Source organism: Echiichthys vipera, assembly GCF_963691815.1.
Source record: "Echiichthys vipera genome assembly, chromosome: 2".
NCBI classification, from domain to species: Eukaryota; Metazoa; Chordata; class Actinopteri; order Perciformes; family Trachinidae; genus Echiichthys; species Echiichthys vipera.
The window spans coordinates 15023731-15040071 of NC_139827.1; the positions used below are offsets into that span (position 1 = coordinate 15023731).

A 16341-nucleotide genomic window follows, 5' to 3' on the forward strand; every position below is an offset into this window, starting at 1 on the left:
GAGGCCTAGAAGCTTCAGTCACGCAGGTATGAGGATTTGTCATCTCAAAACGCAAAGTTCTACTTTAATTTGACATCTGTGATGGATATTTGAGGACTTCTAGATGGTAATTTTACATACACTACCTTTAGTTTACTATAACTTGTATTTATTAGCATTCAATGGTAAGATTCAAGCTGCAGTGAGGGAAGCCATTCATACAGTTTGGACTTATTTTCTCAGATGTCTTTGTCCCTGGACTTGGTCAAAGCTCCTCAGCAGATTAAAGCAACTCTGAGGCGTTTAGAACAAGTTCAGGGTCCTGGACAGAAAACAGCAAGCTCATAAAATAGAGTGTGTGATGAAATGTCAGCAGTCTCTGTGTTGTCTGCATATAAACTGAGTAGTAAGCCTTTCTTTCTGCCTCTGTAGAAGAGTGAACATGACTGTAAAGTGTGTCACAGGCCTATTATTACTCTGAGTATTTATGAGTCAATGTGAGAGATTGTCTAGTAGATTAGTGATTGATTGAAATCATGAATAAAAATGAGTGAATCTACAATTGAATCATATTGCAGTCAGTCAAGTTTCCTTTGAAAACTGCCCAAATGTAATTGAATCGATTAACATTTATTATATACACTGTATATCCACAGTGGTATAGCGAATCATGAAATCATAATTGGTTACCTTTTGTGCATCAAACTAATTTTATCTACCATTTAACTATTTAGAGGACACAGAAGGTGTTACACAGACCATGCAAAAGCATAATTTCTAAAAAATAATTAAATCAAGGCAGATTGATCAAATCCTGGAGTGATGCAGAACTCTTTGGTATGAGCATCATGATTTTTTTTAGTATGACTGTAGCATACTTCATGCATTTCCATGCTTCACAAAGCAAACAGCCTCAGCTGTGACTGAAACTGCTACTGAAAGCTGAGGTTCAGGTGTGAAGTCACTACTGTACATTTCTGGCAGTTCCAGATAAAATCTTCACCACTCCAACGCAAACCATGTACTGGAGATGATGTACTGATGCCACATATGGTACTGTGCAACATATATTCAGTTTTTCATGTCTCCAAGCAGTTATCACTTTGGTGAAAAAAAAAAAGAGAACTTTATTCACCCAAGAATATTTTTATTTGCCAAATTTTGCAGCGTACTGAGAGGCTGCATATGGTACATTGTGTGGTGCTAGTTATGTTTTTAGATAGTAGGAAGCATACATTAGTGAAGTGAAACAGTTCGTATTGTTGACGCAGTCCCTCTACGTAACATTTTAAGAGTATTAAAGCAGAGTTTGAGCTGCTTCATGTCACATACAGTGAGTGAACACAACCAATTTCTGCCAACATGTTTATCAGCAACACAAACAGGACCAACAGTTTACATCAGAAACAGCCGTTATCTTCATTCTGTTTGTGTGTGTGCAGGAATGTAAAAGGTAAGTGTGTGTTGCCTCAGTCATCCAAAGCAATGTTGCGGAACAGGTAAGCCATGGATTCTCCATTGTGGATGCGCCGGATAGCCTCGGCCAGGATCATACTGACATCCACAGTTTTGATTTTCGGACACTGCAGCTTCTGCACCTCATGAGGTACAGTGTTGGTCACCACCACCTGGAGGCGCAATATAACAGCCTGTGAATTCAGTGTTCAGTAAGACTACTTCTTATGGTTCACTGCATTTTTACTGGTTATTTGCTTCTTCTTTTACTGTTTAGGTATCATATCTTGCATTTGCACTTTCACATTTGCTGCTGCAACACTGAACATTTCCCCGCTCTGCGACAAATAAAAAATTTGTCTTGGTGTATTTGTTTCAGCTTTTTTCCATAACTTTAGGGGCTTTGTTGCCCCGAGTCTAGTTTCTCAAGCTACAATTTACCAGACCTACTATGACAATTTTCCTGAACGTGACTTTCTAATTCTTTATAACTCTACAAATGTGCTTTTGATTGGTTAGGCTGCTGGAGGCGGTACGCACCCTGGAAATAGTGGATGCATGACAAATGCCACATGGAAAGGATATTATCACATAACTGCATATAAACAAACCCCCCACTAAGTTGGAGTAATTATACATTTAATGTCAAAACCTCAAACTTACCACATAAGAATCCCCAATAATCAAAACCATTCCTCACGCTCACATCTTGTCAGTACAGTTGATGAGAGGCTGAATTTAGGGAACAAAGTCCCATGAACCAACATTGCAATAAGTAAACAACAGATCACACTGTTTAAGTTCAAATCTGTCGATCACAAGCTTTTTATCACGAGTGATTTATTTTTTTTCTCTCTAGCTTCATAGTTCTCTATGGAAGAACAAAATGCTGATCCACATCTATAGGGTTACATCGAAGCTGCTTCAACCTATTTTAGCAAAAAAATGTAACACATACTACATAATTAATGTAGTAATAGGTCAATGTCATTCTTATTTTGACATGCACCTATGAATGCTAAATTCAGTGACAAGACCCATACAGGATTGTACCTCATCGATAGAAGACTCCTCTATTAGTCTTGGTGCATCTGCAGACAGCAGGCCGTGTGTAGCCATGATGTAGATCTTGTAGGCTCCTCTCTCCTTCAGGATTTCTGCTGCAGCAACAAAGTCCTCCACGTCATCTATGATGTCATCCTGAGAAAGTTGCCACAAGGGTAGGCACCACACAGGGAAAAATCCATATGTTTGAATTTCAGGAGAACTGAGTAAACATTTAGATTTCTAGGTTTTTGGGTTATGTCACAATGCAAATACTGAGAATCTGACATTTCTGAGAAGATTTTCTGGTAAGTGGCATGACTTACATGGGTCTGATTAAGTACAAAAAACACCAGAAATACTGTACTTGGCTGTGCTGCGATATGTTATGGTAACCTCCCACTTATGAGAAACATCAGCAATGAACCCCACAAAATCAGTATATAAACTTGCACATAATACAACGCCCCCTCCACCCCCACCATCACTAAGTTCACTTATTAAAATTAAAGGTATTCCTCACACTGCAGCTTTCCAATATAGATTTTTGAGATCCTGTTTCAATATGAGGAATGAACTTAGTTTGAGGTCTTACAACAATTATGGCGATTCGGCCTCCTACGTCTCCAACAACAGTGATGGGTGGCTTCTCCTTCGCCATCATAACTGAAAGACGAAGATGAAGGAACATTATTTTCCGGAAAAGAAGTGATGTCTACCCTGTTAACCCAATCAGGAACAGATTTTTGAGGTGAGGTTAAACCTGCAAACATCATGCAAGACGACTCTACCCCAGCAACTTTCCAGCTACCACTGCACCAGTTCAATCAAACTGCAGGCCGTTGAAGATTGGTGGAAAGGTCTGCTCAATCCAAATCAGAAATCACAGTGCAACCGCATGTGGCTGCTTTTGGTTTAGCTGTAGATGGACAATTCGGTGTAGAGCAGAGCCTCGTTTGGGAACCACAGATCAGAATGGATCATTATTTGTAATGTAATCAAACACTATTTTAACACGATAAGAATATTGATGTAATAACTTAGCCCCCAACCCCAACATCTAAGTCTTACAACCCCAATAGGTATAGTAAAATATCTCAAGTACTTGATTGGATTTCAAGTAATAATCAATCCAGATCTGAAACCCACCACATCTGACTTGTAGGGTTCCCCACCCTGAGGCCCTGACCATGCAAAAAACCTTCTTCCAAACAACAGCGAGGCACGTTTAGAGGTCAGTTCCCAAATCCATCACATGGCCATCAAGTAAGGCCCCTGTGCAAAAACTAACATTTACAGATTTGGTCACAGATTTCTGGGTTGAAAACAAAAGGCAAAAAAATACAATTTCCAGTTCATGATCAAAGTGTGAAAAGTTATTTCATGACCTAAATCTAGAAGGTGGGTTACTTAGCATAACTCCTTATACACTCTCCGGCCACTCTATCAGGTGCACCTGTCTAACTGCTTGTTTACGCAAATTTCTAATCTGCCAATCACATGGCAGCAACCACATGCATTTAGTCATGTAGACATAGTCAATACGATCTGCTGCAGTTCAAACCGAGCATCAGAATGGGGAAGAAAGGTGATTTAAGTGACTTTGAACTTGGCATGGTTGTTGGTGCCAGACGGGCTGGTCTGAGTATTTCAGAAACTGTTGATGTACTGGGATTTTCACGCACAACCATCTCTAAGGTTTATAGAGAAAGTTCAGAGTAAGAGAAAATATCCAGTGAGCGGCAGTTCTGTGGGCGCAAATGCCTTGTTGATGCCAGAGGTCAGAGGAGAATGGCCAGACTGGTTTGATCTGATAGAAAGGCAACAGTAACTCAAAAGTCCACTGGTAACAACAGAGGAATGCAGGAGAGCATCTGTGAACGCACGGCACCACCTTCTTTCTAGCAGATAGGTAGCAGCAGCAGAAGACCACACTGACACTTTATGAAGCACCAGGTGCACCTAATAAAGTGGCCGCTGAGTGTACATAATGCTATTCAATTACATACCGTTTCATACCTCTACAGGGTCATTAGGCTATTTAATATTTAGCAGGCTGAGGATTACACATCTGCAGTGACAAAAATATCATCCATGTCACAGTTTTCCACTCCTGTAATAATTCTTAATTTCGCAATAACCAAATTCATTTGCATTATAACGCATTCATTACACGAGAGACTGAGGGCTTCCAAAGAGTAGCTTTGCCAATTAGGAAAAAACAATTTTCATCTTATTATCCATGTGTGGATCAATGTATCAGGACGGTGCAACACACATTTATTCCAACAATGTTAGAGGCATAAACACTGTGGGTCATTAAAACAGAAACTGGTTTGCTTAGAGAGCAAAGTCTGCTCTGCCCACATTCTTGTCTAATGGCTGGGCAAACAGGGACAGATATGTTTCAAGTGTTTCGTTTCCTCATTCATTGAATTTCTATAGACAAAGTCCTGTTTGATTTACATGTAAACTCACATGGCAAATCTGAACACACCCCTTGTATTTCAGTTGTGGAAAAAAAAATGTTTTTGCCTAGGGAAAAGTCATGTATGATCTATATTCCTTTAAAACCTCAGCAGTAAGCTAGAGCCAGCATGTGAAATACCTAACATCAATAAGGATGAAATCAATATCCAAGGTAGCTTTGATTTAGCTACAGGGAGATGTCAAAATAATAATAGGTTGATAGTTTTGCTGCACTGGGGTGAGCCATGCATAGACCTGAACCTGCAGTCCATTGAAATCCTGACATACTTGTATACACTACTGATATTTTACATGGTGTAGGGCAGCAGCTCTTCTTTGGCTGCACTAATTGGTTTCATAAACAGCAATTTAACATGTGATGAGGCTAGCATGGTGTGCTGTATCCATTATTGACAGATCTGTAAAACTTGTGCTCATAAGTTTCTGGGAAATAAGTAATTTAGCATGAAATAAGCACTAAACATATCTGATTGACTAAAGAAATATGAGTAGACCAGAACCAAAGGACTAATGGACGACAGCCCTATCACTTTCAATACAGAGTCAGCAGTGTAATTATTATAAAATTACTTGCAGGGATGCATCTGACAGGTCACCAGTCTACAGGTGAGTGAAAAATAATTAGCTATGTTTTCAATACCCATTACATCATCTCTGCCCAAACTTTATCACACAAGTGTTTATGGGACTTTGTTACTGTAGCAAGGATTTCTACACAAATTATAGGATCAGTGTAACTTTCATTACTAAATGTCCAGATGAGAAAATTACATTAAGTGGAAGCCCTCAGTAACTCATCCAGTTATTCCATGCAGGGAGGCATCAAAAAGGAAGCACAAATGGATGCAAGCATTATGATCATACTTGGGAGCTCTATCCCAGGGAATGAGGAAAGACGTCTGCGGCCTGTGGTGGCTAAAGATGGGATGGTAGAGAAAATATTAATGAACAATTAAACATACAACAAATAGACAACACATTACAGAGCACATCATTAATATCAAAACATTTTTCAGAGCAGGTGTATTAAGGGGAAATAAACCTTTCTTGCCATGAACTGACATTTCACATAGTCAATGCAAGCGTGTAGGCAGAGAGAGAGGCAGAGAACGAGGGGGGGGGGGGTAGAGAGAAAGACGGCTGGATTGAGTGTGATGCAGCTTCTGCTGGGGAAAAGAGAGAGGGCCGGCATGAAATACGTTTCCAAGTAAAGGGGGGAGAAAGAGGAGGATGGTAAACTCAGCTGAAAAGACAGCAGACGGGACAAGATGAGGAGGGAATTAAATTCAGCAAAGGAAGAAAAAGAAGGGCAATGTCAGTCACTGCCTGCAGTATTTCACAGCTGGTTACAACAATGCCTGGGGCAGGGCTGACCTGAAACATGCTGGGAAAACTGTGTGTGTGTGGGTGTGTGTGTGTGTGTGTCACTGCGGGGTGGGCAGGGGCATTACTCTGTTCTTAAGCTGGCTATTTTTTTTTCAAACTGTGAGCAAAGGTCAGCCCTGCTACTGGTCCTTACTCAGAGGTATTTCAAACTTAAAAAAACAAGACAATGAAAAAGAATCCCAAGACAATTGTGATGTTTTACAATTTAGGGAAGTTAAATTTTTGCTTATGATTTACAGTATGTGTCTATAGACATGTGCAGCAGATGGAAAGTAACATAATTCAGTCTAATGGCCACACAGGTTAAAACTTAAGCATTCTAATCTTCCTGTTGGTACTTTAGCTTGCCTTATCAGCCAACACAGGCGCTAAACTTGCCAGCAGCTACAGTGTCTCTTTATTTGGCAAATAGGTGCTAAGAAGCCTTGATATTGCACAGGTTGCTTTAAGGGGAAGTTTTCTGTCTGCAGTGCAAACACCATCACTTTAAAATTAATATAATCCCTTCTGATAACACAGTGGCCTTCAAGTATACAGCTATCTTTATGTAAAGCTTTACATTTATGCCATTGGGACTTTCTTTCCTTGCTTTCCTTATTAGGATCCCCATTAGCACCCGCGGCAGCATTGGCTATTCTTCCTTCACACTTAAGCAACATACATTTATACATAACACAACAAGAACAAACAATGGCAGCTCCCTGATAATTAAGAAACCACAGAAAAAAATCAGACAGACATTTGACGGACACCACAGACATCACCATTTTTCTACACTCAGATTTAATTCTATACTTGAGTACCTTAAATAAACTAGTATAATAATACACACAAAGTAAATAAATACAAATAAACAATAAAAAGGAATCACATTAATAAGCATTAACTGTCTGAAGTGACTCTCTTGTCCGATGTGTCCATTTGTGTATTTGCGCTGCAGGGAATACTATACTGTACCGAAAACATATTTCACCAGCATTAGTCGTGGCTAATAAACACACAATCCATCTATGCAAAATAAAACATTAAACTATTATCCTCTTTTTGTGTTCAAGTGATATAGTAATACATGTAGAGAAGTATATGGCTTTCACCTTGCATGCATGGTCTTATTTATAAATAAAACATTATTCAGGGAGAAACTGTTTGTGATTGACCAGAAATTACTTAAGAGTCAGTCCTGGCCCTCATCATTAGACTGGTTGGTGAAAATAAATGATGAGCGATAAGGATAATGCCACTGCCACAGAGGAGCTCTATTGGCTGAACGTAGGCACATTCATTCTAAAGATATGAGAAAACAAACATCCAAGGCACAATCTGGGTGTTTTAGTGAGGCACCAGACCAAGACGAGCAGGCTTGGAGGAAATATGTACAAGCAATTATTTTAACATACAAGCAATAAAACATATGATTAACCTTGTGAGCAGGCATGTAACTGTGCTGTGTGTCTTACATGGCAGCTCCAGGCCGGTGTGTCCTGTGGTTGTGCGAGATGGGGGAGGAGATTGTCGTCCATCAGCTATGTCCAACTCTGAATGATGGGCCTCCCCGTGCATCACTGCCAGCCCGAGTCGCAGCCTCTCAGCGTAGGACTGAGCTCTGAGATTGAAGGATACGCAGACACAAAGCACAATCATAATATGATGCCAAAGAAAGAAACTTCCACTGTGACAGTGGAAAGCTTGTGCTTGTGTTAAACAGATAATTGCAACCAGTGAACTTAAGGACCCAGGCTTTCTTGTTACCTCTTGGCAGCTGAAGGGGACTTTGCAACAATTATGGCATTCCTGTAGTCTGGGATCTGAGGAAAGAGAAACATTCTTTACAGTGCTAAAACAATTACTGAACTTTGATCTTACATGAGAATAAATATTATTTAACTATAAACTCCTGTACAGTAGAAAACCATCATTGTTGTGAAACTGTGCCTTTGTCCAGTGTCACTAAGCCTCACCTCCTCCTGGATGTACTGAATGAGGTAGGGGGAGGCTCTCAGGTTGTCAACAGGGAAGGTGAAGAAGCCCTGGATTTCTTTCTGGTGGAGGTCCATGGTGATGATGTGAGTTAGCCCTGAAACACCAAAGACATACAAGTATTAGTTAGTATGGCTTCAGAACAAATTTCTGCAGTGTTTAGAGCACAAAATTACAGAGCTTCCCGGTATTATATGTACATAACATATTGTGGAGATGTGTGCACCGGATAGATAACCTGCACAAACAGATTAATAAACTATGAGAACAGATTGCTAAACTGAGTGCAACATTTTGACAAGACATCAGTGATATTCATCTTGTATTCAGAAAAAAAGTGGGAAATAAGTATATATATATATTATTTCAGCTAGTGCTTGGGACAAACACTATCTGAAACCTACAAAGACTGGACAAACCACACAAAGATTTTTCCCACCAACTTGAACATAGTTTTTTAGTCTTAGACAGTCAGGAAGGAGCATGAACCTTAAGTCTTAGTGAATACACTTGAAAAACCTCCGTAACTCGTCAGTAACCACTGAGTTCTGGTGGCAGGCGACCCTGCAAATGCCAAAATAAACATGGACTACCTGTCAACACAAACAGATCCGGACTGGATTTTTAAACCATGTTTAAATATGTACTGGTTAATAACCTACATGTAAAACACTTGTCAAAAGTAAACTTGGATGTGTTTAGTGGGTGGCAGTAGGCTACATACAGCTGAACAGCTGAGGGTGAGGAACGTAGCAGCAGCAGCTGGAAATCGGAGAGCTGCTCACCCTGCTGCAATTATTGGCTGGGGTTTAAGATACCCAGAAATGTCCCGGTCCACCTCGAAATAACAAAAAGAAAAGAGAAAATACAGGCAGAGGGCAGGGTGTCTGCAGATACAGACATCACCACACGCTTAAAGTGGGTCATAAGTAATGACCGAGAGCGATTACTTTTGTATTAATTTATACATTTTCTTTTTAGGATAACACTAGATATTATAGCTTTAACAGGACAGGACACTTATTATATTGGTCAGTTTTTTTTATGTTCATCTGTGCTGTAATTCAGTAGGTATAGGTGAAACAAATCAATAATAACTAAAGGAAAAAAACACAGTCATACCAGCTTTAGCCAACATGGATGCTAGCAACTTGCAGACAATGGATCCTCTCTTTCTCATCTTGCACTGCTTGCTGTAAGGAAAGTAGGGAATAACGCCGATAATGTTCTTGGCACAGGATGTCTTCAGGGCATAGGTCATAACCAGCAACTCCATGATGGCCGTGTTGACATCTCTGAGAAACAACAGATTAAATTATATTAGATATCACAAGCTGCAAGAGCATACATGTTGTTATGAGCTGGTGCAGATGGATGACTCAGCAGCTCAATGTTTGTTAACAAGGTCATCATCCCATGCGTCAATGTAAATAAAGCACTGTCTGGCAAAGACTAAACAGTTTTTTTCTTTCCATTGTTTACAGATACCCTGTTATTAGACTACGCCTTAAACTGCTTTCCTCTGAGCCCAAAGACAAAAATAACCTACAAAGTTTCTGGCTGTTGTAATATAATTGATCAAGTTGCAAAAAAAGAAACACACGATTAACTGCATAGCTAAACATGAAGTAAATATAAAGTTCTTCTCAGGAAAAAACACATGCAAGTAAGAAAATCATTTCTCCAAAGGACATTTTAAAATCAATATCCCCCCAGGCTAGCAACCAAAAATCTACACTGTGACGAGATTTTGATAGAATACCATTTCATTGATGACTACGACAGTTTCACCACTTTAGCGAGGTGAGGAGCTGTTGGTGAAACAGGATGTTGTATGAAGCCATGTTGGTCTTGGCAGCTTGTTGAAACCAGGCATCCCACAATGTGATGTCACCTCTGGTTATCTTTTACCAGAGCATCTCTTGGGCATAGCAAATAACTGACAAACAAGGACAAATGGAGCACTCAACTGGTAGAAGTGAAATGTTTAGTTTTTCCTGTTTTCCTTGCTATCACAGTATACAAGGAAGCAGTATTTTGACTTGTTTTAATTATATGCAAGTAAATGACAAATGCAGTATACTTTCATACAGTAGTCGGCCGTCAGGACCAGCAATGCTGGTGGCTGCTGGAAAACAATGCTGATTAGTGAACCAAACATTAAATGTATGGGCTGTAAAAGAGGCCGAAAAAAAAAGGAGTTGCAGTGACAATTTTCTTGAGGGTTCATCACACACTTAGTGATATGATTCTTTGTTAATATAGAACAATACGGTATTAAAAATATCCTTTCATCTCACCTGGGAATGGTTTGAATGATAAAGATGTCTTGTCCACGGACAGACTCTTTGACGTCCACTCTAGTTTCTACAAATAAAACAAACCAAAAAAAACTATCATTGTGAGATCAAGTCCAAGACCAAGTTAGACAACACTAAACCACAGCTCATTAATCTAAGACATTCATTATGGAAGGGACCTGGGTAATATGTATGATCCATACCTGTATTTGACTCTTGATGAACCACTGACTTGCCCAATTCCACACCCAAGCGTCTGAGAAAAAAAAACAAATATTAAAGTTTTTAAGAGTGTTAAAAACAAAAACACGGTGGAGTGGGGCTTTCTATTTTTCATTCTGGAGAAATTTGGCGTTGATTCTAATTTTATTTCTTGGGTTAAGCTTCTGTATGTAACCCTCTCTGCATCTGTAAACACTAACAGTGTCTGCTCAGCATATTTCCCTCTCAAATGTGGGACCCGGCAGGGGTGTCCGCTCTCACCCTTGGTGTTCAACATAGCAATCAAGCCATTAGCCATGTGGCTTAGAAACCAGAATGTGTTGGCAGACATCACTCGTTTTGGTCTAGTCCACAAACTTTCCTTACATGCCGATAACCTTCTCTTATTTATTTCAAACCCCCACATGCTCCCTCCCCCCAGTTTTATCAATCCTGGATCAGTTTGGGCACCTATCGGGGTATAAGTTGAATAGTCGGAAAAGTGAGTTATTTTATTGTTGACAACTTGGCGAGATCACTCCCACAATCCATATTCCCCTTTAAAACAGCTGACAAGGGATTCAAATATTTGGGGGTGTTTGTCACCAGCTCCTTCAGGGACCTTTTCTAAAAGAACTTCCAGCCGCTATTAGATCAAGGCAAGTCAGACTTGCCCCCTGTCACTTGCAGGCCGGGTTAATCTTAGATGGTCATTTCACAAAAGTTTCTATCATTTTTCAACACCACCCAATTTGTCTTAATAAATTGTTTTTTACTAATCTAGATCAACAGCTTAACGCTTTTATTTGGCAGAATAAACCAGCCCGTATCAAAAAACAAATTCTTCAACTCCCTAAACCTGAAGGGAGACTAGCACTTCCCAATATCGCCACTACTTCTGGGCCTGCAACATTAATAAACTTTCATATTGGCTCCGTGGTGGAGTTGCAGACCTCTGCCCGCCCTGGGCTCATACTGAGCTAACATCTTCCTCCTGCTCTTTGCACTCTACGATTTACTCACAGCTCCCCATAACCGCTCATAAGGTCTCACCTTATCTCACCTTGTCGCCAATACCATTAAAATTTAGATCTAGTTCAGGTAGCAGTACGGCTTGCAAAGTGCTTCGATCCTTGCCCCAGTTTTAAAGAACTATGCGTTTCTCCCTTCCTACACTGACCCTACATTCCGCATATGGTCAGATAAGGGCCTCAAAACGCTTAATGACCTGTATGACAAAGGTGTTTTTGCATCCTTTCAGATGTTTAATCGACCAAGCAATTTAGTTACAATTTATTAATTTAAAAAAATATATCACCAGACTAATTAGTATTAAAAATAATTGTTGACCAACTTTGCAAACTGTGCATGCTATGACATGCAAACTTTACATGCTACAACTTCTCAAATGCATCTCACTGACTATAAAAAGCAGTAAACTTGATTGACCGTGCTGATCGTTTATTTGAAGAAGTGATTTGGGAAAGAGGAAGGATTTCTACAAATGTAGTTTTTTTTTTCCATACAGTAGTGTAATTGTGATCAGACTATGCGTCCATTACTAGCCTCAATGATGAAAAACGTCAAAACATCCCCAAACAGCACTTGATCCAAACATGGTCTGAGATAATATTGACTTTGACAATGCAGAACAATCCTGTCGCATCAAGTCAAATTCTGAACAAGCCCAGGCATCATGAATACAGCTGCACCTGAGGGAGAAAATAAGGCAGGAGGGTTTGGCTTTGCAACAATGGGAGGCTACAGTCAACAGGGATCTGTTCTGTGGCCTCACCCTGTTTACATCGCTCAACCTTGTTCCAATATTTGATATAAGTATTTTATCTACGACTACGGTGTAATTAAGTTAACAAATAAAAAGAACAATCAAAGAATATGGGACATGTACTTGCAATATCTCTCATACATTGTTGTCTATTAGCCATTTTCAGTGAGGTATTACATGATCTTAGAAATCAGGATGACCATATTTAAAAGGGATAGTTTGTTTTTTTAAGTGGGGTTGCATGAGGTACTTAACCATAGCCAGTGTCTCAACTATAGTAGATGGCGGTCGGCATGTGCCCAGTTTGGAGAAGCAGGGAGGAGGACGGGCATGGAAACTAAGCAATGTACAGCTATGCATGTGGAGCAACATTCTAACGTATTTTAGCCACATAAAAAGGCCCACCATAAAAAAAAGATATTTAAAATCTGTAACACTTTAAGTGTATGCTATATTTAAAATATTTTCCCCACTTACCGCCCTGTTTAAGTTTAAACAGGGGGGAACTGAAGCAGTCATCTATGTTCCCCGTCAAAGCCACTAGACACCATTGTATTGACAGAAGCAGGAATCGTACCTCACAGAACATAGGAGTTGCTAGTCTATCGCTCCCTAAATCAGTTAGTTTGTTAGATAGGGGCTGTCCGATAGCAAGGTAAAGCTGCCAAAATTCTAAATATAGTGTACACTTAAACTGATACTGATTAATTTTCTTTGGTGGGCCTTTTTGTGTGAGTAAATATGGTTAGCTGCCAGAACAGCTCATTGCTTAGCTTCTGTGTTGATCCTCCGGTCTGCTTCTCCAAACTGGAGGCGTGTCGACTGCCATCTACTGAAGGTAATACACTGAACTGACTATGGATAAGTACCTCATACAACCCCACTTCAAAAGATCTGAACTATCCTGTTTATATTCCCAGAGTTGCACATACACGGCCCAGCCACCATATGCACTTCAGAGTAAATATTAACATTTGATGTTGTTATTCAACTTTTGCTCCACAAGAAAACTCTACTTGGCTCCAGAAAGGCAACATAATCTCTTTAATAATCTCCTGTAATTTTGCCAATAACAGTGTTGACTGTGAGCAGCACTGTTGCTTGGCTGTCTTACAAGCCTGCAGGGTGGGAAAAGACATGGCTGCTCCCTGATTTCAGCAGGCCAACAGCAAGTAAAGATATTGGAGTTTGAAGAGATCTGAGTCAGTGTCATGATAAGGACTACAACAAGATACCTTTTTCTACTAAACCAAAACCAATGATATGCCCCATGAATCTATTAAAAAGTGGCAGCCTGCCACAGTAAGATCCAGTGTACCGTATCCGTACCCCTCTTACTACCTTGACAAGAGTAGTATATCAGTTAGAAAAGCTACTAAAGTAACCATTTAGGGGACACTAACTCAAAGGTGATTTATTAGTGGGATGGGCAATATATCGATATTATAGCAATACTGGGATATGAGACACCATATCATCTTGCATTACAGTAAAGTGATGTGGTTTTCTGAACGTAACAGACTGTAGATGTTATATTATTTACCTTTACTCATTATATTCACATTACTGATGATTATGTATCAAAAATCTCATTGTATAAATGTTTTGTAGAAGCACCAATAGTACTATTGTAGATATTGAGTTATTTAGTGAAAAGTACTGTGACGTTTGATTTTCTCCATAAGGCCCTTGTTTGATAGGTATAATTTGTTGTTGCAAGTGACTAGTAGATAACCCAACTGCAATATGAGTATTCAGTGAGTGTTTATAGCCTAACTGAACAGCATTAAATTCAAAACAATACACACCCACTCGCCTCAGGTCACCTGCAGCTATGACTCCCAGGTGTAATCAGGGACATGGCATGTAACAAATACAGGCCAATCCTCAACATCACACATGAAATGACATTAATCGTGAAGATATGGGACAGTTGAACCACACTTACTCTGTGATCTTCTTGGCCAGCTCGGTGCAGGCGGTGGTGGAGTTGGCAGAAAAAACACGGTAATCACTTCTTGAAAAATTCATTTTCTTGTAACCATACGACAGCTTTGGAGTTTGAGAGCGTAAGACAAAAGACCTATGACCCCCAAAACGCCTTATGGGCATGTTGCTTTGGAATCAATGTGGTATTTAGTTGCGTTTCCCCCAAAACCCTTTCAAATCGTCGGTTAATACCAGAAGAGCCGTTTCCACACAAAAATCTAAACTACGGGTGGTTCAGACTCCCACCATGCAGACGCATGTTTAGGTAAGACAATACAAAACGTATTGGAGCTGCGTGACGCCAAAATGTATCTAAACTAAATTAAAGCGCACCTGTTCCACGTGTAACGTGGGAGCAAAGCTCGTACGTGTAAGTAAGTCGACAACTACTACCTTCACATCGACCACCGACCAACACAAAAAAACGGTCTACCACCGGAGAACTGAGCAATGTGTTTCCATGCGGGTCACTGAGTCGTTGTTGCCTCCAGAACACACACACACCGGCTGTTTTATGTTACCATGTAGACGAATTACACTGTATCAAAAACGGTCTTGGGCGCTGTTTGCTACAGTGTGAAAACTTTAAAACTCCGCTGACGGTAGACCTATTTTTTCAAATGTGGCCACAGTAAACTTTGTAGCAATGCGGTCCCAGCAGGAAAAAAATACGCCACGAGGACACGTTCATTGGGTGGATAAAATGAGGAGTGACTTTGAAGAGAACCAATCAAAAACTAGATCAAAACAACAGGGGGCGTGTACAATATATGTTTGACCAATCCGTGCGTGGGCTGTGTATGACCTCAAATTAAAGCGCAAGGACCAAAAATGTTGTGGTGGCAAACAAGTTAAATTTGTGTTATCCCTAAATTTAAAAATGTATCTTAACAAGAAGCATCGTAGTTAGTAAGAACCGTTAGAAAGGTAATTATTGGGTATGGGTGAGCACAGACATGCAAAAGGATTTCCCACCTCTCATACAAAGGAGCAACACACACACACACACACACACACACACACACACACACACACACACACACACACACACACAATAGTTGTTGAGCCTCTTTTGGTTGTTCTGTGCCTCTTTGTAGCCTAGTTGTTATGCATCTCTGTGGGTATGTGTCTCCTTTTGGTCGTTTTGTGTCTCGTTGAAGCTGTTTTGCTCCCTTTGTTGTCGTTTTATGTGTCTTTGTGGTCATTTTGAGTTTCTTCCGTATTGGTACAGTGTCTCTTGTGTGACATTTTGTAGATGAGGGCCAGGTGGGCCCCTGTAACTTTGGGCAACTGGGCCTGTGCCCTGTAGGCCCATTCAGTAATCCATCCATGGGTTTAGGTACCACAGTGAAGAATGTGTCTACTCACAATATTAATTTCAGTAAAAGCATAATAACACAGTGTAAAATAATGGGCATTATTAATGAAAAATGAATATGTGGTGAAGGTTAAAGTGTTAGTTTAAGCTACTTTTAAAATTTTTAAAAATGTACTTTATGTTTTAAATTATAATTATCATTCTATGTCTGCCAATATATGTGCCAAAATCCACACAGATCCCTTAACTTGGGCTTAAGCATGAGATAAATGGCCTAATTTCCAAACACTTTGTAGTAAGCTGAATAATTAGATGGCGATGATCGTTATGAATCCACACAAACACATCTTACTTGTTTTAATGGCATAATAGAAATGATCAACCTTTTCTTTGCATGCTTTTATTTTATGCAACTA

At 39.9% G+C, this 16341-nt stretch overlaps 1 protein-coding gene across 2 annotated transcripts; it reads right to left on the reverse strand.

Moving 5' to 3' along the window:
* Positions 1-1117: 1117 nt before the first annotated feature.
* LOC310955831 (phosphoribosyl pyrophosphate synthase-associated protein 1-like) lies at positions 1118-15248 on the reverse strand. Of its 2 annotated transcripts, XM_083925888.1 has the most exons (11): positions 14567-15248; positions 10835-10887; positions 10632-10698; positions 9454-9626; positions 8313-8428; positions 8104-8159; positions 7812-7957; positions 5833-5883; positions 3074-3144; positions 2488-2634; positions 1118-1607 (listed from the first exon to the last, which is right to left on the reverse strand). In XM_083925888.1, exons 1-11 carry the CDS (start codon positions 14728-14730, stop codon positions 1449-1451), a joined length of 1203 nt encoding a protein of 400 aa, XP_083782014.1. In that variant the 5' UTR covers positions 14731-15248; the 3' UTR covers positions 1118-1448. The 2 variants fall into 2 exon arrangements, with proteins under 2 accessions (XP_083782014.1, XP_083782015.1); XM_083925889.1 differs by lacking the exon at positions 5833-5883.
* Between the last annotated feature and the right edge of the window lie 1093 nt (positions 15249-16341).